General features: G+C 47.8%; 2 protein-coding genes across 3 annotated transcripts in view; one reads left to right on the top strand and one right to left on the bottom strand.

Moving 5' to 3' along the window:
• ARHGAP17 (Rho GTPase activating protein 17) overlaps positions 1-1318 on the bottom strand; it is a 63798-nt gene extending 62480 nt beyond the window's left edge. Inside the window, exon 1 of the mRNA XM_081170966.1 lies at positions 1052-1318. Within this exon, the coding sequence (XP_081027092.1) occupies positions 1052-1104 (53 nt within the window). The 5' untranslated portion in view covers positions 1105-1318. The remainder of the gene's footprint in view (positions 1-1051) is intronic.
• A 582-nt stretch (positions 1319-1900) lies between these two features.
• Positions 1901-22961, top strand: LCMT1 (leucine carboxyl methyltransferase 1). 2 transcript variants are annotated; one of them, XM_081170928.1, is made up of 11 exons: positions 1901-2623; positions 4355-4446; positions 5001-5122; positions 6281-6357; positions 8419-8480; positions 12813-12915; positions 16037-16157; positions 18399-18500; positions 18846-18937; positions 19337-19434; positions 21529-21975. In XM_081170928.1, the coding sequence occupies exons 1-11, from the start codon at positions 2544-2546 to the stop codon at positions 21849-21851; spliced, it is 1272 nt and encodes a 423-aa protein (XP_081027054.1). In that variant the 5' UTR covers positions 1901-2543; the 3' UTR covers positions 21852-21975. The 2 variants fall into 2 exon arrangements, with proteins under 2 accessions (XP_081027054.1, XP_081027053.1); XM_081170927.1 differs by lacking the exon at positions 21529-21975 and adding an exon at positions 21982-22961 and having other exon boundaries at positions 2391-2623.
• The last annotated feature ends 490 nt before the right edge of the window (positions 22962-23451 follow it).

Raw genomic sequence — 23451 nt, 5'->3', positions numbered from 1 at the left:
GGCTGGGGAGGCCCAGCCAGATGGGCGGGGTATAAATAATAAATTATTATTATTATTATTATTTGGCAAAAAGGTAGATATGAAAAGGACTGCACTGTAATGCTAAAAACACTTCATTCCATTTTCTTTCCCTGTGCTTCCTTGGGTCCAATTCTAAATAAAATGACCCTTGGCAGAGCCCTTCCCTCTTTGTATGCCGGCAGAATTGTCACCATAGCACCTAATAATAATAATAATAGATGCCTCTAAGAGCGCATGCTTGAAATTGTAACCATTTATCATTGTTTTGGGTGTGGATGTTTGTCATGGAGGAAACACAACTTGCTGGCAAGGCAAAGCATGAGGAGAAAGACTCTGGACTTAATAGTGTTGCATGAAGCAAGAAGTCCCAGTGGTAGAACACCGGAAGATGCCTCATACGGAATCAGACCACTGGCACACCTATCACAACACTGTCAACACAGACTGGCAGCAATGATTCTCCAGGATTTCAGAGAGGGGTCTTTCCCAGCCCTACAGAGAGATGTTGGGGGTGGGGAGAACAGAACCTAGGCCCTTCTGCACTCACTGCAACTGCTCTTCCACCGAACTACAGCCCTTTCCCCAGCATCTGCTTTCGATAGAAAAAGTCCTGGGTTCAATTCCCAGCCTTCCTAGAAAGGCTGGGAAAATACTCCTACCTAGAAACCTGGAGTCTTATGTTTGTGAGTGTCAACATTAAAAACCCAGATAAACCAAGGTCTGAGTGGGTATAGGGTGGCCGTCCTTCACACAAAAGAAATTCATCTACGGTACTGCGGGGGGAAAAACAGAGGAAGGTGCTTATCCCAAAGCAGCCCATTTGTTCCTCTAGCTCAGAATTGGCTACATACATAACCATTCATTTAGAGAAACCCTCCTTTCAACCCCAAAAGAAGCCAGGGAATAGTAGCGTTCCCCTCAAAGAGCTACAATTCCCAGCACCCTTAACAAACTACAGTTCCCAGAATTCGGTGGGGGGCATTTCTGAGGTGTCTCCCGCGTCCTCGTTCCCGGCCCGCCGAGCTCTCACCTGCCCACCGTCTGGTTGGCCAGCTGCTTCATGCGATTGAACTGCTTCTTCATGATGGCGTCTCCGAGGGGAGCGGGGCTGCGGCGGAGGGGAGAGGGGGGCGTCGCCGTCCGTGCTGCTTCTCCTCCTCCTCCTGCCCGCTCCTTGCCCGGGCACCGGCAGCGGCGACACCTTCCGACCGATCTTCCCTCACAACTTCTCCGTCGTCGCCGGGCCGGCGTCGCACCTCACACCCCCTCCCCCCCGCCCACACACACACCGGAAGGCTCCGCCACTTCCGGCTGCTCCGCGGGCAAACTGCGGTCCCGCCCTGCTCCACTCGGCGGGACGCAGGGCGGCTGCTGCGCCTCCGGCGTCGACCACGTGATAGAGACCATAGAGAGCGGACGGCAGAACGACCCCAGGTTTCCGGTTTTGACTCGGAATGTTCGTATACTGTAGGCAAGAGAACGAGAAGGAGAGCAGATTTCCGGTTTCCGGAGGAGGCGCCTTTTTTTCTTATTATCCGAGTGGAGTGCATGAGACACTTCCTACCTCACAGGGTTGTTGTGACGATAAAGTGGGCAGGGGAGGGGGGGGGAATCATGTACAGTATGCCACTTTGATCCCCATGGAGGATAGAAGGTGAAATATAAATGTTACTATTAATAATTTATTTATTGCCCGCCCTTCACCCTAAGATTCCTGGGTGGGTTACAGCATTAAGAAGAATTTAAAACAACTATTATAAAAAACAACAACACCGAGGAGGACAGGAGGAATAACTGCTATTTATTTACTTATACTAGGTTACTGCTTTTCATTTCGAAATAATTCCGAAGTGGGGTATGGGGGGGAAAAAACAACGAAATCGTACAGTCTTATCAGTAACAAGTAAAGTGGGTGGGAACCAAGTAGTTATTTTCGTGAAGAGCAGTGGCACAGATTCAACCCAAAGGTTGGGTGAATAAGTAGGTTGGTGCCAAAAGCTTATCAGACTTTCTGTGCTTGGGCAATTTGAACAGCTGAATAAATAGCACCTCTTTTACATTGACACCTGACTTTTTCCATTCGAGATGTGGAGGATGACTAGCCCCGTATCGCGAGAGACTACAATTCCCACAGTATCTAGCGTCTGTCCTCATTGGCTGACTCCACCGTGGAGCTGTCAAAACACTGGCGACGGTTCCGCCCTCTTTGCGAAAGACTGCATTTCCCGGCAAGTCCTGCGACCCTCCCGGCCGCACTTCCCAACCTTGATTGGGTCCGGCGTGGAACTGACAAAGCCTCTGCCCAATAGAAAGTGCAGCGGCGATAAGGGGGTGGGCAAGGAACCTTGACCCGTCTCCGTCGACCAATAGAAACCGCGCAGGCGTGGGCCAATGTGCATGGTCGTTGCTGGCAGGTGAGGAAGCGGTGCTCTGAGGGGTGCAGCGGTGGCGGCGGCCCAGGCATGGGCAGCTCGTGCTCTTCTTCTCTCTTGACCTGATCCAAACTTGCTCTCCGGCCGGCGATGGCGAGCACTTCCCGGGACGTGGAAATCAGCGACGAGGCCGTGAGGGTCACCTGCGACGACGCCTCCCTCTGCAAGCGGTGAGCGAGCGAGGGAGGAGCCTCGGGAGCCACGCCCACTCCTTTCAACGACCCTCCCACCTCATGGGAACGGGGCGGGGCCAAGGGGGAACCAGGTCGGATCAGGCCCATGACGTCACCCCTGGGGATGCTCTTCGGTATCTCGTTGCAGAAGAAGACCACCTCCCCGGGCTTATTGTATTGTTATCATTACAGTGGTACCTCGGGTTACATACGCTTCAGGTTACATACGCTTCAGGTTACAGACTCTGCTAACCCAGAAATAGTGCTTCAGGTTAAGAACTTTGCTTCAGGATGAGAACAGAAATCACGCAGCGGCAGCAGGAGGCCCCATTAGCTAAAGTGGTGCTTCAGGTTAAGAACAGTTTCAGGTTAAGAACAGACCTCCGGAACGAATTAAGTTCTTAACCCGAGGTACCACTGTAGTAGGGGCTCTTCATCTGCCTAGGGGCGTTAAGCAAAATGAGAGGCATGTGTATGAGTGAAAAAAGAGATGGCTTGGTATGGAGAACTGTTGCTCTGTTAGAGCATCTGCTTTGCATGCAGAAGGTCCCAAGTTCAATCTCCAATGATGGCACCCAGTGCTGGATTTATGTACAGTGGTACCTCGGTTTAGGAACAGTCCTGTTTACGAACGATTTGGTTTACGGACTCCGCAAAACCGGAAGTAGTGTCCCAGTTTGAGAACTTTACCTCGGTCTATGAATGGAATCCGAATGGTGGAAGGGCACCAGTGGTGGGAGGCCTCATTAGGGAAAGCACGCCTCGGTTTAAGGATGGTTTCGGTTTAAGAATGGACTTCTGGAACAGAGTAAGTTCGTAAAATGAGGTACCACTGTATAAGCCGATCAAGCTATAGCTTAGGGCCCCACTCTCTTGGGGCCCCCCCAAAAAATTTAAAGGATAAAAACCTGGATGTACATTTCCAAAATATAAGATAAAAAACCCCCTACATACAGCAACAGGGTTTCGTGTTGTGTAGGCTCCTATGATGTAAATTAGATCCATAAATTACCATATAGCATATATTCAACACACACAAAAAAGCGACAATTTGTTGTTGACAAAGGACAGCTGGACATATAAAGGGCCCCATTACCTTCAGGAGCTTAGGGCCTCATCAAACCTAAATCCAGCCCTAAATCCATGCCTGATGGCATCTCCACACAGGGCTGGTAGAAACTGGTCTGCAACCCTGCAGAGTCGCTGCCAGTCAGTGTAGGTATTACTGATTCAGTAGGACTAATGGGTTGACTTGGTATATAAGCCATTGCCCTGCGTCTTCACACTGTGCATTCTTAAACTATAAGAACATAAGATGACCCTGCTGGATCAGGCCAAAGGGGGCTCATCTAGTCCAGCATCCTGTTCTGACAGTGACCAACCAGATGCCACATTGGGAAGAAGTCCACAAGCAGGACTCAGGCCCAACTGCGCTCACCCCTACTGTGGTTTTCAGCAACTGGTGTTCAAAAGCATTGCTTCAGTGGAGGCAGATCCTGGCTAGAAGTTGATCCACTGTAACCACATCAGTGACATTTGTAAGCTTCTCTGGGAGGTTTTTTTTTAAAAAATGCCTAAGAGAGGAATTAAAATGCTTTCAGTAAAGTAATAAGAACATAAGAATCCCCTTCATAGATTAGATCAAAGTCCACATCCTCTAGAATTATGTTTTTGAATGACCATGGATTCCAGCCTTGTTAAGAGGGCCTTTCTCTTTCCCTTGGGCAGATATGCAGTAAATGTTGGCTACTGGAAGGATCCTTACCTTGATTATTTTGTGAGGCTGCCAAAAGAAAGGAAGGCGCCTGAAATCAGCCGTGGTAAGTTTGTATGCAAGTATGAGTCCAAAGTGGGCTCCATGAGCCACATACATACATACTCTATTTGTATACTGCCTTTCCACAATTCAAACCGTACTCAAGATGGCTTACAACATGAAAACAAAATACATAACTAAAACAAAACAAAAGTAGTCATAAATAATACACAACCAAACTGAACAATTTTTGCAGAAATAAAAACAAGATATAAAATAAAGATACAGAAAAGCAACAGCAACACCCCCCCAAACAACACACCCTAAACAACACACCAGCCCAAGAGTCTGTTCAGCAGCCTCAACCTTTGTAGCCGTAGTCAGGGTCCTGCCCTCCGAGGCTAGGTGGAAAAGGCCTGTAAGGCAGGGAGCAGATCTGCCAGGACTCACCGCTAAGACTGTATGTTGGACCAACATGTCTGTTGGACCAGGGCAGGTGTTGTTATTTTCTCTTACAGTTATGACAACATTTTGCAAAATGTACTCAGAATTGACGGATATACTCTGTCAGCTCTTGGTTAGCATTGTCTGATTCTTACAGTACTGTTTTTCTGTTAGGGTATTATGCCCGTGTCCAGGGAGTTGGCCGCTTACTTAAGGCTTTCTTGCAGAAGACTGAATGCAACTGCCAAATTATCAACCTGGGGGCTGGCATGGACACTCTGTTCTGGAAATTAAAGGTGAGAAATTATTCATTGTTAACGTAAGTGCAAAGAACGAATTTTATAGCTCCAGGGGAGCCTCTAGTGGTCACTTACAAAAGTATTTTTGTTTCTGGGCTTTTATTACGGTAATCTATATCTAGTAAAGGGACACAGGTGGCACTGTGGGTTAAACCACAGAGCCTAGGACTTGCCGATCAGAAGGTCGGCGGTTCGAATCCCCACGACGGGGTGAGCTCCCATTGTTCGGTCCCTGCTCCTGCCAACCTAGCAGTTCGAAAGCACGTCAAAGTGCAAGGAGATAAATAGGTACCGCTCCAGCAGGAAGGTAAACGGCGTTTTCGTGCGCTGCTCTGGTTCGCCAGAAGCGGCTTAGTCATGCTGGCCACATGACCCGGAAGCTGTGCGCTGGCTCCCTCGGCCAGTAAAGTGAGATGAGCACCGCAACCCCAGAGTCGGTCACAACTGGACTAATGGTCAGGGGTCCCTTTACCTTTACTTTATATCTAGTAAAACAACCCAGGGCAGTGTATTTCAGTCTGGTTCCTCGGTGTTATTAATGGGGGCATGGTCTGCTGAAAGATGGCCTGTCCACTCATTGTTGCTCTTCTCCCCTGCATTTGTAGCTCCAGGTGAGTTTGGTTCCTGTGGGGGGAATCTCAAGGCTGACAGGCTGGGCTTGCACCATGCATGGCGGAGAAGTCTAGCTCAGTTTTCCCCAATAAAATGGTGTCCTGATGCTTTTCCAGCAGAGTGGTTGGGAAAACCCAGCCAGATGGGCGGGGTAGAAATAAATTATTATGGTTATTATTATTATTTTATTTTTGACTGTAATCCCCATCTGATGGGAGCTGCAGTCCAAAATGTGGCCCTGCTTGCTGGGGGTGATGGGATTTGTAGTCCAAAGTAGGCATTCTGGTTGGTGCAAATGAGAACTGTAGTCCAAAACATAGCTGTGGTGCTGGAGCTGGTGGAAGTTGTAGTCTAAAACACCTGCAGAACACTGGGTTGAGCAATGCTGCTCTAGAACATACACAAAGCTTCGTCAGTGTGGAAAAGGTTTCTAAAAAAGTAGACAGCTTGAAAACTACTGACCTGGGACATAACTGAGGAGCTGAATTGTGTGTCTCTTCATGAGCTGAATGTCTGGCTTCTCCCTCCCCCAATCCCTTTCAGGATGAGAATCTGCTTCCAGTAAAATATTTTGAAGTTGACTTCCCATCTATAGTCACAAGGAAAATCCACAACATCAAGTAAGTGCCTGGGTGTGTGCTTTTGACTGAGATGAACATGTTTTTCGGTTTTGAGAAGAAAAGTTGGGGCCAACTCTTATTAGTCATGACACATCAGTGCCCCCCTCCAAAAAATAACAACTATCGTTATCATTTTAGGTTTTTTACCTACCCTTCACCATGTAGTCCCAGGGTCGGTTACAATAATTTAAAATAACAGTATTAAAATCTGTTAAATATAGTCAAGAGAATAGGGTAGGTTCTAAAATATGTATTTCTCGGGCTTCAGAGGCCAGGTTAAATGGTCACATGGTCTTGCCTATTGGAAGGGGGGGCCAAGGATGAAAAAAATGTATGTGACTGTGCAACTGCGACGGGCTGAGATTACTTTGGCATGCAAATATAGTTCTGAAAAATATCAAGTCTTTTCTTTCGAAGAGTATTAGTCCTACTCAGAGTAGACCCATTGAAGTTAATGGACATGTTTAGCTTAGGTTCATTCATTTCAGTGGGTCTATTACCCTGTGTGTTTGGTTGTAGGGTCTTGGGGCAAAGCTCCAGCTCCTTCAGGGTGCAACATTCTGTGTAAATACATGCACAAAGCTTGTAAGGTTTAGGTCAGATTCAGATTTTCTCTGTTTAAAAGGATTCCTGTCAGTTTCGCTCTTGAAGCACCACTGTATCCTATCCAGGCATGTCTACTCAGAAGAAAATCTTCATTGATTTAACTTACTCCCCACTTATAGGATTGCAATCTTAATTATTCTTTTTAAGTTTCTTTTTTTCTGGGTCGCTTATTTCTCTAGTGCAACAGTAGCTTCACAAGTTGCAAAAAGCTTTATTGGGGTGTGGGACCCAAACAAACGTGTTACAGTTTGCCAGTTGCTTGGGCAATAATAATAATATAATAATAATAATTTATTATTTGTACCCCACCCATCTGGCTGGGTTTCCCCAGGCACTCTGAGCGGCTTCCACAGAGACCAAAAATACACTAAAATGTCACACATTAAAAACTTCCCTGAACAGGGCTGCCTTAAGATGTTCACATGTTACTGACTTGCACTGCGTACCCAGTTACTGACTTTATGGAATAATAGAATTGTAGGGTTGGAAGAGTCCCAAAGGGTCATCTAGTCCAACCCCCTGTAAGTATATTTATTAGTATCAGCCAACTGTAGCTCTCTGCAGTGTGTATTTTTAATCCTAATATTGTTGTGAGGTGCTTCAAAAGCCTGGTACAGGATTGTAAAGTTGAGTATAAATGGTAGAATGAATGAAAGTGAAACGGCTCCTGTCCCAAATGTTAGGGTCTTAGCAGGTCTGCTGTGGGGGTCTATAGCTTGTGAAAGGACCCTTAGTCTTGCTTAGTAAAGAGGGGATCATGCATTATCTTGAACATTGGCTGCACTGTGGGTAACAAGGTGCAGTAGACCCAAGCCTTTGCTTTAAGCAATGTATCTGAAATGAACTTGTGGAAAGGGCTTGCCGGATGTTGTGCAGTCTGAGAACTGCTCCTTGTCAGTTTCAGACACACACAAGTTCACACAGAATCATAGAATTGTCGAGTTCAAAGGGGAACCAAAGGATCGTCCAGTCCAATCCCCTGCAATGCAGAAAGCAAGGCCATGTATTTTGGCAATATGAGAAGGGAAATGTCTCAGTGTGTCCAGGAGCCAATCCCTGCTTGCCTACCCTTTCCTGGACAGCACCCCCAGAATGGACCCTTCTTCCCTCCAGTAGAGGAAGGGTTGTGACTCAATGGTTGAAGCATCTGCTTTGCATTCAGAAGGCCCCAAGTTCAGTTCCTGCTATCTTCAGGGAGGGCTGGGAGAGAACCTTTTCTGACACCCTGGAGAGCTGCTGCCAGTCAGTGTGGACAGTACTGAGCTAGATGGAACAATGCATCTTACTGCCCAGATGGTGCAAACACACAAGAGACTGGGCTCTGCAGCAGTCAGGCCTAGTGATCTCTTTCCAGCAGGGGGCACACACAGCCTCCCTCTCTTTACAGCTTCCACCAGCAACGACTCGCTGACTCCTTTTCCTTCTTTTTCTTTTTTTTGTCCTTCTCTCCCACAGATCAAAACCTCCCTTGTCAAAACCAATTATGGAAAGCCATTCAGGGGAGTCTCTTCTAATGGGTGAGTCATCTTAAAAATCCATCGGTAAAGCAAGGTGGCATTTCTAAAGCCGCTACCACCTCCTCACTCTATTCTGCTATGTGGGCACCTTCTCAATGTTTCACAAAATGCACTTGTATTGCATTTAACCTTTTCTTTGCCTAGCTTTTTTACCAACCCATATTTGCTGCTCCTTGAATCAGCCTGTGAAAGAACTGCTCTTTGCCCCTTGCTGAAAGGTACTGGCACACTCTTGACTAGGAATGTTAGGGTTCTGTTGGGACTTCCTGTCTCTTCTCTCCCCCCACATTCCTAACAGTTTAAGAACAAAAGAAGAGCTCTGCTGGATCACGCCAGTGGCCTATCTAGTGCAGCATCCTATTTCTACAGTGGCCTGACAAGATGCCTGTGGGAAACCCGCAAGCAGGATTGGGGCACAAGAGTTCTCTTTCCACCCTTTCTTTTCCCCCACCAGGAACAGGTATTCAGAAATATTACTGCTTCTGGCTGTGGGAGCAGAGCAGAGCCATCATGGCGAATAGTCACTGACAGCCTTCTCCTCCATGAATTTGTCTAATCCTCTTTTAAAGCCATCTAGGTTTGTGGCCATCACTGCCTCCTGTGGCAGTGAGTTCCATAGTTTAACTATGTGCTGCATGAAGAAGTGACGTCTCTGGCATTCGTCCTGCGCCTTCCAACATTCAGTGCCAGTGTTATGAGAGAGGTAGAGAAACGTTTCTCCACACGCTTTCTCCATGCCATACATAACTTTTTAAACTTACGTCATGTCGCCTCGCCTCTTATTTGCCTTTTCTCTAAACTGAAAAGTCCCAAATACTGCAAGTTTTCTTCACAGCAGAGTTGCTCCATCCCCTCGATCATTTTGGTTGCACTTTTCTAACTCTACAAGATTATTTTTGAGGTGGCCAGAACTGCGCTGTACCCAATATTCCAAATGCAGCCATGCCATGGATTTGTATAAGAGCATCACAAACCTTGGCAGTTTTATTTTCAGTTCCTTTCCTAATGATCCGTAGCATGGAATTTGCTTTATTTTTCACAGCTGCTGCACAGTGGGTTGACATTGAGCTTATAATTCTCTGCCGCTTGCTTGTTCTTTTGCTGCCTAGGAAAGGAAAGCCTTTCAGGAATGACAGCCGTTACCTTCCTCCGCCTCCGTTGATGGCAGGAGCCTTCCTCCGCATGCTTCGTTGGGTGTCGCCCAATAGATCTGTGCTGCCCTTGACAGCATTGTCCGTTAGTTGCTTTATCTTGTTTTGGCTTCTCGGGCAAATGAGTCCAAGAGTTAACGGCTAAAAAAACTGGCCAGTGGCGATGCATGGCAGGTGGGAGATCGGAGGGAGGTTCCAGACATTAGAGAGGCATAACTCTGAAAGAGCATCCCTCTAACAACAAAGCTAGTTTCAGAACTGAACTGGTAGTTTTGGGGTACGCTCTTATAGAAACGTAGAGTTGGAAGGGAGTTGTAATGCAGGAATCACGGCTTTAAAATACCTGACAGGTGGTTACCCAACCTCCGCTTAAAAACCTCCCATGAAGGAGAGTCCACCGCATTCCCAGGTAGTCTGTTCCACTGTCAAACAGCTTTTCCCATTGGAAAGTTCTTCCTAATGTTTCGTCTTAATCTCCTTTCTTGTAAATTGAATCTGTTGGTTTAGGTCCTACCCTCTGGAACCGCAGAAAACAAGCTTGCTCCATCTTTCATGTGCTAGCCCTTCAGTTATTTGAAGATGGCTATCATATCACCATCTTATGATTTTGTTCTGTGCTCATACTGCCCCCCTCCCCAGTTTTGCCTTGCTGGGGTTATTGCCACCACTGGAGACTAGGGGACTTGGAAACTGCCAGATTTCTCCAATATTTTATAGTATTTGCAATCAATATCCTTTCATTGTTAGTAATGAAGCGGGAAATTTTCTGCGGGAAAATTTAAACTGGGAAATGTTCTCCACCTGCCCTCCCCAAATGCTCAGGCTTGATAGCCAGACTCCCTCTCCTTTCCTGCCCTGATGAGGAACTTGCCATTTCATCTTACAGAAACCCCAAATGGTCTTCCCTAGCCTCTTCAGGAATGTTTTGCCAATCATAGAGTTTCAGAAACCTAGTTTCAGAATTGAGCTGGTAGTCTGGGGGAAAGCTCATATAGAATCTTATAGTAGTAGACTAGGAAGGGATCCCTAAGGGTATTTTAGTCCAACCCTGTGCAATGCAGAAATCACAGTGAAAACATCCCTGACAGATGGCAATCCAACTTCTGTTTAAAAACCTCCAATCACGTCGACCGTGTTGCCTCTCTTGCTACGGGTGCGCTGCTCTCTCCTGCTTCAGCTGACGAAATCTCCTCCGACACCTTTCCTGCCCTGCCGCATCTTTCTGCTCCGTTAGCCCCAAATGGTTAGGTTGCTTCCTGGTTCCAGGGCAGTCTTCTTGCTTCATCAAGCACAGCGCCAGTCTAGAATATGGACTCTTGAGGAGCAGGCTTTCATCTCACAAGCAAAGTTGTTGTTGTTTTACTCTGAAAGCAAGCTTTCCAGCAGTTTGACAACATCTCCATATCTAACTGAAGGAAAGAATGAAGATGTGAATTTTCTCCTTGCTTTGCTGGAAATTTCTCGAGGGGAGCTGCTTCCCCTTGAGCAGGGATGAAGAACCCATGTCTCTCCAGACATCATTTGACTCCAAATCCCATCATGCCTAGCTTTTGGGCATACTGGCTAGGACTAATGGGAGTTGGAGTTTAGATTTGGATTTGATATCCCGCTTTATCACTACCCGAAGGAGTCTCAAAGCAGCTAACATTCTCCTTTCCCTTCCTCCCTCACAACAAACACTCTGTGAGGTGAGTGGGGCTGAGAGACTTCAAAGAAGTGTGACTGGCCCAAGGTCACGCAGCAGCTGCATGTGGAGAGCGGAGACACGAACCCGGTTCCCCAGATTACAAATCTACCGCTCTTAACCACTACACCACACTGGCTCTCACAGCAGCATCTGGAGAGCATTGATGCCTGGTCCTCTTTAGAAGGCGGTTTTCTGCTGCAGCGGCGTAGCGTGGGTCGTCAGCACCCGGGGCAAGGCAAGTAATTTGCGCCCCCTAACCTGCTGCCGCTGCCAGCATCTTCTTGCTGCTGCCTGGTCTGGTCTGGTGTGGTTCTCTCCCACGCTCAGCGCTGCGCTGGGCGGCCGCTGCACTGTCCCTCCCCCAGATAGTCCCTCGCTCTCTCTCCGCACCGCACGCCTGGCACCCACCCCCTCCACAGTGGGCGGCGACCCAGCGGCTCGGATCGGATTCGCACAGCCAGCACTGCAGTGAGAGAGAGTGAGTGAGCCAGGTAGGGGCAGAGAGCTGCGAGTGCGAGCGCGCCCCTCCCCAGATGTTGCGCCCGGTGCGGCCGGCACCCCCTGCACCCCCCACGCTACGCCACTGTTCTGCTGGCGGGCTTTTGGTAGCTAGGGATAGCCTGGCAGGGGATTTTAAATTTGTTTTTAAACTTAGATTATTGTATTTGTGTGTGCTTTTAAATGTTTAACCGGGTAGATTACAAATGATTGAGAAGTATCTATCAGTTGTAGAACAGGTATGGGGAGCCTCTGGATCTCCAAATGTTGATGAACTGCAAATCCCATCATCCCTAGCCATTGGCCATGCTTCCTGGGTCTGGTAGGAGTTGTGGTTTAGCCACATTTGGAGGGCACCATGTTGGAGAAGGCTGGTGTAAGGCAAGAATGGGAGAATTCCAGGTACATCCAGGTTCCTAAGAACTCAAAATTTGCCACCCTTGGAAAATACCACTCATGCCTCTGGATGAGATGTGTTTTTTCCAATCTCTTTTTAAATCCCATCACCAGCTAATATTTTTCAGCAGTCAATAATGTTTGCTTTTGTGAAAGCAATTTAGTGCCATGTCACGACTGTAAAATCCCCCAAATCTTTAAAAGTGCTACAGCTTTGATGTGTTGGGTTTGGAGAAATGAGAGCATTTAAGTCAGCCTTTTAAATACTAGTCCACAAATTTTAGCTGGCTTGTATCATCATCATCTATTTTATGTCCCACTTACTTGCCGTTCCAACACGTATAAATACACAAAATTTAAAAACCATCCTGTCAGAGCATTAAACATTGACAGTTAAAGTGTGCAGTAAAACAAGCCCATTAAAACAGCACAACAATTAAAACAGTTCCCTAATGCACCTATTTGTGGCCTCGGAGGGAGAGAAAGCAGCAACATCTGCAAAGTTCCTCTCGCTGGTCACCTAACTGTGATTTTCATTTTTTGCTTGCCTTGGGCAAGTAGTGATAAATGAAAGGGCTTTAACTGCTGCTTCCTCTACAGATGCTCATAGCCTGGACTCCAGCCGCTACGCCATTGTTGGTGCGGATCTCCGAGAGCTGCCCAAACTAGAGGAAAAGCTGAAGAAATGCAACATGGATCCACAGTAAGACTGGAGTGCAAAGGCTTCTGGGAACGTTCTGGGTAATGTGCCACCTAGGAGGTAGCAATTCACAGTGTTCAAAACTCCCATTGTTCTAGGCGCATTTTGCGACAGGGAATTTCATTAGCGCGAGCAGTTTCTGAGCTCTGGGTGCAGTACTGCACCTAAGATTTCAGATTAAAACTGCAGGGTGGAAGGAAAGGAGGGCCTTTTTCTGTCCCCCCACTTCCAGCTACTCTCTGAAGACTGGATAAGAGACTCTCTTAAGAATATTAGGGGGGTGGGGCAGGGGAAGGACTAGACCATGCGAAAAATGAACACAATATTTTACCTGCAGTTCATTCATTTCTGCAGTTCATTCAGCTTTGTATTCTTGTTATAAGAAATCAGTGTGCTTAGACATTCCGTTGTTGGGCCCATAACCTAGGTTTAAGGTGCCATTTAGTGCCCAGCTTTCATATCTCAATTTCTAACACTGGTGATTCAGCCTGGTTTTTAAAAGCTGTGGATGTTGTTCAGATACACAGAGTTTAAGAAAATTGTTTCAGTGCAGCAGCCTTTGCCAACCTTGTCCCCGCCCCGCCCCCCAATGTTCTGGACTACAGCTCTCAGCAGCTTCAGTCAGCACAGGTGTGCTGCTGGGAATCGTGGTCCAAAACATCTGGAGGGCACCAGGTTGCCAAAGGCTGCAATGCAGCATTGAGTTTTACTACAGCGGTGTCAAGCAGGACATGTTTGTGGTTCTTGCTGCTTCAGTTTTGAGACTTAAAGGAGCCTGGCTGTCCTGATCCAGGTGATTTACGTTTTCCAGGCTACTGATTGTGTCTGCTGGAATGCGTGTAGTTACATTACCCTGGGGTCAGGTTGCTCTGACTGCGTTTCTTGGGTCCGATGACTATTTGCTCTGTTGCCATCCTAGCAAGGCATGCATATATCTGCAGAGGCTATTTTCCAGCCTCTGATTTCTGTTTTAGATACAGTGGTGCCTCGCAAGACGAAAAGAATCCGTTCTGTGATTCTCTTCGTCTAGCGGTTTTTTCGTCTTGCGAAGCAAGCCCATTGAAGGATTAGCGGATTAGCTCTATTAGCGGCTTTTAGCGGCTTTTAGCGGCTTACCTGCTGATCGGATCAGCTGATAAGCGGCTTAGAAAAGGGGGGGGGAGGAAAAAAACCAGCAGGAACTCGCAAGACATTGTCGTCTTGCGAAGCAAGCCCATAGGAAATTCGTTTTGCGAAGCACCTCCTCAAACGGAAAACTATTTCGTCTAGCGAGTTTTCCGTCTTGCGAGGCATTCGTCTTGTGGGGCACCATTGTACTGCTGTAAGTTGCCCTCCCATAAGGCTGAGAGGTGAATCAAATCCTCTCTTCTCCACCCCCTCTCCTTTCTGCTAGGGGGATGTGCCCTCAGCTAAAAAATGCCCTTTCATGGTTTGGGCTTCTCTGTGGACCTCAGGAGGTGAACAGAGATAGGATTTCCAGATCATTGTGGTGTGCAGACTACAGACTGAGCAGAAATGTGTCTGTAGGCAACATAAGCAGCGTGGAGCTACAATTCACGCAGGGTAAGGCTACCCTGTGCTCTGCCTCCACAGCAGGTGGCAGCAATGCTTCTGAATACCAGTTGCTGGAAACCGCAGGAGGGGAGAGTGGCTCTTGAGCTCAGGGTCTGCATGAGGGTTTCGCTTTGGGGCATCTGGTTGGCCACTGTGAGAACAGAATGCTGGATTATCTGGACCCCCTTTGGCCTGATCCAGCAGAGCCCTTACATTCTTCCTGCTTTCCCACACCTTTCCTCTCTCTCTTTTCTCCCCCACCTGCCCACCCAGCCTCCATATAGAATTCCTTTGCCTCCTAGCAGTTGGTTTTGCCTGTTGCTGTCAGTATCTGAAAGCAGCCCTGCAAGCAAAGAGATTACTCATTGGTTTGAGTCATGCTGATGGAGTGGTGGGTGGGCAGTTTCTGCCTTGCTGGGCTAATGGAGAGAGGAGAGGGAGCTGAGCTGACCCCTTCCTCCTACTGCTGCTACACCACGTTCTTAACAGCTGATCAGAAGGCAGAGACCCCTTTCTGCCGATTTGCTTTATTTCTATGTGAACGTAACTTGCAGGGAAGGTTATCTGCACCACGCTCTAACCAACTGAGCTATCCACTTGGATTGGTCCACCTGGCTCAGTATTGTCTGCACTGACTGGCAGTGGCTCTCCAGGGTTTCAGGCAGGGAGTCTTTCCTAATGTTTACCTGAAGATGTCATTGGGGATTGAACCAGAGGCCTTCTGTCTGCAAAGCAGATGCTCTAGCAGCTGTGTTAAGGCTCTTCAGCGGAGCCAAGCTGAAAACACCTCACTCTTCTTCCCCTTCCCCTGAATCACACAACTTGTTGGACACTTTTAGAGTGAACAGCTTTTCACTTCCTTGTTGCTGGGGCCCTGGATAGCTTGGTGTAGATCAGCCTTTCCCTCCAACCTGGTGCCCTCTGGAAATTTTGGATTACAACCCCCATCATCCCCAGGTGGGTCTGGGAAAGACCCCTTCTGTCTGGACTACTGCTGGAATTGAGCCTAGGACTTGCTGATCAGAAGGTCGGCGGTTCGAATACCCATGACGGGGTGAGCTCCTGTTGCTAGGTCCCTGTTCCTGCCAACCTAGCAGTTTGAACGCACATCAAAGTGCAAGTAGATAAATAGGTACCGCTCCGGCGGGAAGGTAAACGGTGTTTCTGTGCATTGCTCTGGTTCGCCAGAAGCAGCTTAGTCATGCTGGCCGCATGACCCGGAAGCTGTACGCTGGCTTCCTCGGCCAATAAAGTGAGATGAGCGCCGCAACCCCAGAGTTGGCCACGACTGGACCTAATGGTCAGGGGTCCCTTTACCTTTACCAAGCAGTGGTGTGGCTTGGTAAAAGGCAGCTTTCTGTGTTGTCCTTCTCTGATGCTCTTGAAATTCTGGGATACCAGAGGAGAAAACACACAGAGAGAGCATTGCAATTCCTGCATTGCAAGGGATTGAATTGGGTCCCATCCAACTCTACAGTTCTATGATTATATGTATATACAATCCACCATGTATGTATACTGATCTTGTTCTCTTCCCCTCCCTCTTTCTTCCCCCTCCCCAACTTAAAAGTTTGCCAACTCTCCTGTTGGCAGAATGCGTCCTGATCTATATGACCCAAGACCATTCTGCGAACCTCCTCAAGTGGGTAGCTGGTATGTTCCAGACCGCCATGTTTATCAACTACGAGCAGGTAAGCCCAAGCAGTGATAGTCTTCCTATGCTCCTCACTATGGCAAGGGCCTCAAGTACGAATCCCTCATTTGAAGCATGGAAAGCAGGAATGGTGGGAGAGAGAGAGAGATAGAGAGGGAGATAGGATGCTCTGTTCTTTTTGCCATGGGCAGTACCCAATGCTAGTCACACTCAAAGGAGGCCTACTGAAAACAATGAACCTCAAAGGCCGTCTCAGCCCCTGCCTGCACAATGGATCCCTGCATTCTGCACATCCCAACCTGCCTGGAGGTGTCCACTGAGCACAGTGTCAGAATCCATCCTTTAGTTTGGTTGCCCCTGCCCCTTGGAACTTGGACTGTTTTTATATATGAAGCTGTTTTGGTATGTTTTGATTCCATTGTAAATTGCTTTGGGATGCGTTACAAATTGCAAGTTATAAATGAAATAATTTAATTCAGTGGGACTACTCAAAGTAGGCCTAACGTTGGATACCATCCCAGAAGCACAGGCATTCCAGCAAAGGTTTGGGTTAAGGATTTACCTCTGGGAGACTGCAGAGTTTTTGAAGGTCGGTGCCCCAGAACAATTGGAGACCAATTCTGTTTCTGCCCAGTTATTTGTTTTGTGTCCCCACCCACTCACTCACCCCCAACACTCCAGCGGAGCCCCTTTTAAGTGCAGGGCTGTATATGTATATGTATATGTATATGTATATATGTGTATGCTGAGCAAAACAGCTGCTGAGTCAGAGGTAGCCGAACTCAAGGAACCGGCATTGTGAGCAATCTTATGTAACTTTATGGAACGTTAATCATGTTGTGTTTTCTGTGGCTTTGGCAGCTTGAATGGAGCAGGGGGGTGGGGGAAGTAGCTGAGCTGCAAGCCAAGTCCACATGAAAAGGAGAAACTGCTGGTTGCTGAGTGAGGGCGGAAATGCAGATGAGAGGTTTGATATGCCAGCTTTGGCTGTGAATTCAGACGGAGGTGGCAGTTGAAGGAAAGGTTTCTACTGATCCACTGGAGCTGGTTGCTTTCCCATCAGATCCCATCAGCATTCAGAGAAGGGAGCATTCCAGGGTTAAGATGCTCATGAAGCAGCCATTCGTGTAGGGTTTTCACCCTGTTGCCATGTGTGCTTTACTGTATTTTTAAAAACCATTCTGTGCACCCTGTCAGGCACAGCTGGTGATAGTAAAAAGTCTTTCGGCTTTTGCCAGCCAGATGTTTCAGACTACAACTCTCACTGGCACTGGCTTGGAGCTATTGGGAGTTGTAGTGCAAAACAGCTGGAAGGCAGCAGGTTTGGGGGACGGCTGGTCTAAATGGAGTTGTGGGCCCCACCTGTATGCATCATCATGTTTGGGGGAGGCAAAACGTAAACATCTCCATATGTCCCCTCCATCTTGCTTGTGGATTAGATCACAACTTTTCATTGCCTGGATTTAGTGAGGCTGTTTTGGAGCATCAAAATTCGTATTTTATGGAGAAAGATACATGCAAAATGTAAATGTTCAGATGGATGCATTCAAAGGCGCATATTTTACACAAAGAGTACATACAAAATGCCTACTGATGTAATACAGACTTCTCGTGCACTTTTTCGAAAAATCTGCACAAAGTGGGGTGTAAAGTACTTCTGATTGAGTGCAACAGGACTGAAATGGGTCAAAATTCCCAGGGCCCTTTCCCTGTTCTGCACACAATACCAACCTCCACACTTCTGCAGTGGGCTTGCAATGGGGGATTCTTTCTTTCTTTCTTTCTTTCTTTCTTTCTTTCTTTCTTTCTTCTTTGCAGAATTTATGTACTGCTTTTCAGGTGGACCTCACAAAGTGGTTTACCTAAGGTTATTACAACAATAGGCATTGAGCTTTTTTTTAGAAAAAAGTTACAAAAGAATGGAAAACACAACTTGCTTGTTTAGAAAAAGTGCTTGCCTTTTCTTCTTCTCCCCCCTCAGAATAAGGCAGTCCTTCAGATGCAGGTGGCAGTTGGGGGAGGGCAGGAGGGAGGGGGCACTATGGGAACTGGAGGGCAACAGCTGCACAAATCGTGGTGGTAAGAAAAATGTTATGTGTGGATCTAAGGATTTGAGACTTCTGGGCTGGAGTGCTTCCTGCGATAAAGGAGGGCATGTGAGTGAGTCCCTGTGCACACCTGCTCCCTGAATAAGAGGTGTGTGGGGGGGTCCTGGTTCTTAGGCAGGAGCACCCTCTCTCCCAGCTCCCTTTCAGCCAATCTTTTGTACCCTCCCCAGGTGAATATGTCTGATCGATTTGGGCAGATCATGATTGAGAACTTGCAGAGCCGGAAGTGCAGCCTGGTTGGTGTGGATGACTGCAGATCTCTGGATTCCCAGGTCAGATGTTCTGAGTGGGTGAGGTGGCCTTTTTTGCACAATCTATAATGCTTACCTCTGGGTTTCGTTGTGCTGTTTGAGATCACTCCCTCCCCCTGCCACCCCAAGGGTCCTTTTTAAGTCTATTGGATAGTGCCTGTGCCTGTGCTGGGGAGAAGGGAATATGTACCTGCAGCCTTCGTTTCAAAGATGCATCATGTATTTTAAGTTCCTGCCAAATTGTATTAAAAGGGTGAGTGTGCCTGGGGCCCAGAGGTTTGCGCCCTCCCTGCTTCTCCTCCTTCCATCTCACCTGATGGAGAACCTGCCCTTCTGCTTATACTTCTCACTGGGTTTCCTTCACAGAAGGAACGTTTCCTGCAAAACGGCTGGGAAACAGCAAATGCCATCGATATGATGAAAGCCTACAATTGCTTGCCGAAAGATGATGTCAGAAGGTAAGCTCCTCCTCGCTCTTGCACCAATGGGAGTTGTAGTATTTGACTGCTCTTTTTTTTTTACTTATAAATTTATTGAATATATTTTGGCTTCACCATTTAAGGCAAGCCTCAGCAAGGCGCCTTACAGTAAAAATGGTGAAAGAAAAATTGAAAACATAAGAAAACTGTTTTAGGTAGTAAATAACAACAACTTCAACAACAACAGAAAAGAAGGTTTGTGCAGTATGAAAGTGTCTGGCTCACTGATGCCCCATGAGCTTCAGGATTTGAATCCAGATCTTGTAGGGCCCAACCCAGCACTCTTGCTGCTGTCTTCTGCTCCAAGCTGGGTTGGAAGGTAGGGGTCTCTCTCTCTGTGTGTGTCTACTGCTATCCTTCCTCTCTTCTTCCTTCCAGGATAGAAGCACTTGAGTTTCTGGATGAGAAGGAACTGCTCGAACAGCTCATGCAACATTACTGTCTGTGCTGGGCTACCAAGGACTCCAGTAACCTGGGTGAGGATATGCTTTGGCAGGGTTCTCCTTGAGGGTTTGGAAAGGCTGGCATAGGTTCTTGTGGGAGGTCTTGGGCAGGTTTGTGGACCTGCTTGCCACCAGCTGTACAGGGAGAGTAATTCACCCACCCTGCTTCCAATTTCACCAGGAACTTGATTCCATATGTGGTGCTCCTGTTCCCATAGGAATGCCTAGGTATGTGTTGGGGGAGGGAATGCAGACATCCTTGGTTCAAACTGTCATTCCGTGGAATGATCCTGCAACACAAACGTTAAACCATATATTGTCTAAGGGTGACCCATCCCACAGGATGCTTAATTTGTGTGCATTCATTTTCAATAAGCTCTGCCCATGTAGTAGAAGGGCAGTTGGACAACAGCTAGACCCCACGAGGGGTCGTCCAAATGGCCGTTCCTCTCTTCCACCCTTGGCAGCCACAGAGTTTTGCTCCAGTACCTCTGCAGTGAGGAAGCTCCCACCCCAGGTGGGAACAGGCAGTGCTGTTCCAGGCTCAGCAAGCACCTAATAAAAGGGGTGTGTGGCTGGGACTCTGCTGTTGCATCATTGGGCTCAGCCTGAACAGGGGAAGCAGGCTTGGGAAAATATTCTTCCTCTCCATTCCTCCCTCCCTCCCGCCACCCTGGTGAGTTCAATTAACGCTAAGCACTTCCTGCATCTAACTTACCAATTTGCAAACACTCCAGATTTTTTGAGGGTTTGTGTGTGTTCCAGTTTAAATTGCAGACCCTGGACAGGCAGGTGTGTGCAGACCTGGCCTCCCCCCTCCTCTCCTCTTGGTGTCTCCTGGTTGAGTGACTCATCCTATGAATGGACTTGACATGTCAAGGCGAAGGTCTTGGGTCAGTCCTCCATCAGCAGTCTGTGTGTCAGGAGGGTCCACAGAAAGGGCACTGTTTCCCCTCTGGTTGCGTCCAGAGGAGAAACGGTAAGTCCTGTTGGGACTGGCTTCGGAGAAGTGGAGTGCACACATCAGCCAATTTCCCAGCAGGGCTGTTTGCCATTATCTCTCTGGAGCCACCCTCCTGATTAGCAAATCCTCGGAGCTGCCTCCGTGCCCCTTTGGATTTCAGCTGGAGCTGCATACAGGAGATGGGGGCGGGAGGAGAAGAGGAAATCTGGAAGTGGGCCTCAAAGACATATTTTTCCTACCTCTGTGCTACCCCAATCTGAGACGGCTAGATTGGGCAGCCTTTGCGAACCAGTTTCATTGTGCATCTTTACTGCAGGTGGGGGAATTGCTCTGGCCAGCTCACCTACCCCCAAGGCAGTATCAGAAACCCTTGCATGTGGGTCCTTCCTGTGCTGTTCCAATAGAAAGCCAGATTCTCATGTAACAGTAATCTATGACTCGTCGTTATGTATGAACCCCGCCCAGTAGCACGACTGTGGTTTGTTTACTGCCGACAACCCATGATGATGAACCTTGGTTTGTTTTAACTGTGGATTGGCATTGCCTGGGAGCCCAGCACCCTTTCTTTAACTATGGTATGTTTAGCCCCTCACCCAACTCAGATGTTCCCCAAGCGACAAAGGCAAGAGCAGCTGGAAAATGAAATAAATCATGGCTTCTTTGATCGCCTGTGGGGCAGCTCATGGTTTGTTGAGCAAGCCATGGTAATGCCTCTACACAGGTGTAAAATTACATTCTGGACCTCAGAAGATCTCTTATACTCTGATTATTCATTACTAGCATTGGACTCTTCCAGGGTCTCCTCACCCTAGTTTCCCCCCTCTCTTTTCCCGTCTCACTGGACTCCTAGGTGTGCTTGGATCAAAGGTAGAGAACAGGTTGGCAAGAGTATGAAGGATCCTACCTCGCCTTTTAAACTCTTTGTCCAGTGGACACTGTGTCCCGGCAGTCTGGCTGTGAGGGAAATGCATTCCTTAAGGGTTGTGGGTGGGAAGTTGCCCTCACCAGACTTGAGAGCCCACATGGGGAGGGAGCCCAACACACCTCTGTTTGCTCAAGCAGGGGGGCGGTGGCAGCAGGGCAGACCTTGTAATAATTCTTTTAAGAGGGAGCCATGTTTTGCTTGGGTGTCCATCCTGCTACATTTGCCCTGTAACCTGCAGATCCAGCTATGATTCCGACTGATGACATTTTAAAGAGGGAAATAAAAAAGAGAGGTGAAAGTGCTCGGCTGCTTCTCTTCTGGAGGCTCTGGAATCAGCACCTTAGCGAATACTACGTTATGCAAAATGAATGTCGAATCGCCACTCTACCTTTTTTCCTAGAGACATTTGAGTCCTCCTCAGTCATCTATTACTCCATGTCCAAATGTATACCAGAGTTCAGTGCAGGATGTCCTGTTTCCCACTACACCGTAAGGCAGGAATGCAGCCCTCTAGATGCTCTTGGACACCAGCTCCCAGCAGCCAGGGGTGGACCAGGCTGATGGGAGCTCTGGTCCAACAACCTCTGGAGGACCCCAGGCTCTCCATCCCTGCCCTAAGGTCTTACCTGTTTGTGCATCCAATTTAAGCTGAACTGGATTTCACTGTCTGCCTGTCTTCTTCCCAAACTAGGCCTTGCGGAGATTGCTCTATAGTGCATTTGCTCCAGTGGAGCTCGAGGCGAATCTGCTGCCCCCTCCTGGTGGGGCTCTGCATGCATCAGTGCCAGCCTGCCTGCCAGCCCTCCATCGCTGGTGTCCTGGAGAACTTGAGCAGTGGAGCATTTTGCAGGGACAGTCCCTCTCACTGCTGGCCCCGAGTCATCTTGCCATGTTTCAAATAAATCCCCAGTTTTGCAAGCAACTGAATAACAAGACTCTCTTCCCTTCTCTGCCTGCTCCTGGGACCTGTTCTTTGGAATTACTACAGACAGGAGCGTTTCTTGTTTTTCAGATGTGTTAGATGGTGGAGGTCTGGTTGTCCAAACGTGCTCATCCTCTCTATTGCACTGGGCTGGGTACGGTTGGTTGAGCCACTCTTGGGGGGGAGTGGAACATACTGGTAGAAATATATGTTTATATTTTCTCCGTTGATCTTGAAGGCTCCCCTCCTGTCATGTGTGCCTCTCTTTATTTTGTGGGGTGTTGCTCCTAGTCTGTCCTCAGCCCCTGCTGCAGTGAGGTTTCTGTTCCCTCTGTGTGAACATCAGCCTGGGCTGGCCCACCCATGTGGCAGGATCCACAGGGGCAGCAGACCCGGCCTCAGAGGAATGCTTCACCTCCTATGGTGCCCTCCTTGGAGACTGGATTTACCTCCTCCTTGGCATCCCCCCAGTGCCACCTCTAGAGTGGCCCCTTGGCTAATAGTATGCACTGCTAGTCTCCTCCCACCCTTGTTCCCAATGTAGATCTTCCCTCCCCACCTTGTACCTGATGTAAATCGTCACTCATCCCTTCTTCCCTGATGGGTGGAATGCCATTTTGAGGTTTGCCTCAGGTGCCAAAATGTCTTGGGCTGGCCCTGCTCCTCAGCTGTGTCAAGGGCAGGCTGGCTGTGTTGAAATGTTCTCTTAACTCACCTGTAGCAAGGGTTAATAAACTGGTTTTTTGTAACATTGTGTACCGCCTTGTTTCTGCTTATCTCTTAAAAAGGGCTTGTTGTTTTTACTGCAAACATAATTAAAAGAAACAAGAAACATCGGCTACTGTTAGCAATAAAGAATAATTCATCAATCCTACTTCAAGCATATACAGTTAATATAAGCGGTCAGTGTGCTCAAAAATACGTCCAAACACAATGGCTGAATATAAGGTACTAGTGTTGCTCCTTGGGAAGGCTGTGAAATAAACAAAACAAAACAAACACCAGGGCAACTTTGAAATCTGGTTAAAGCCAGTGCAGTTTTGAAACCATTGGCTAAAATCTGCATAGTTTTGAAAGGTTTAGTCCACCATCTTGATTCAAAATGGTGTCCGATTGTATCCAAACATTGATGGACAGCTGCTCTTTGATCTCAGGGATCATCATGCAAAACTGCTTAAGAGAGGTCCAAATGCACGGCAAACAAAATATATAGGAATTATCTGAGAGGTTCCCCCCTGT

This window comes from Podarcis bocagei (assembly GCF_964188305.1).
Source record: "Podarcis bocagei genome assembly, chromosome: 14".
NCBI lineage: Eukaryota > Metazoa > Chordata > Lepidosauria > Squamata > Lacertidae > Podarcis > Podarcis bocagei.
This window is presented reverse-complemented; position numbering and strand designations above follow the sequence as displayed.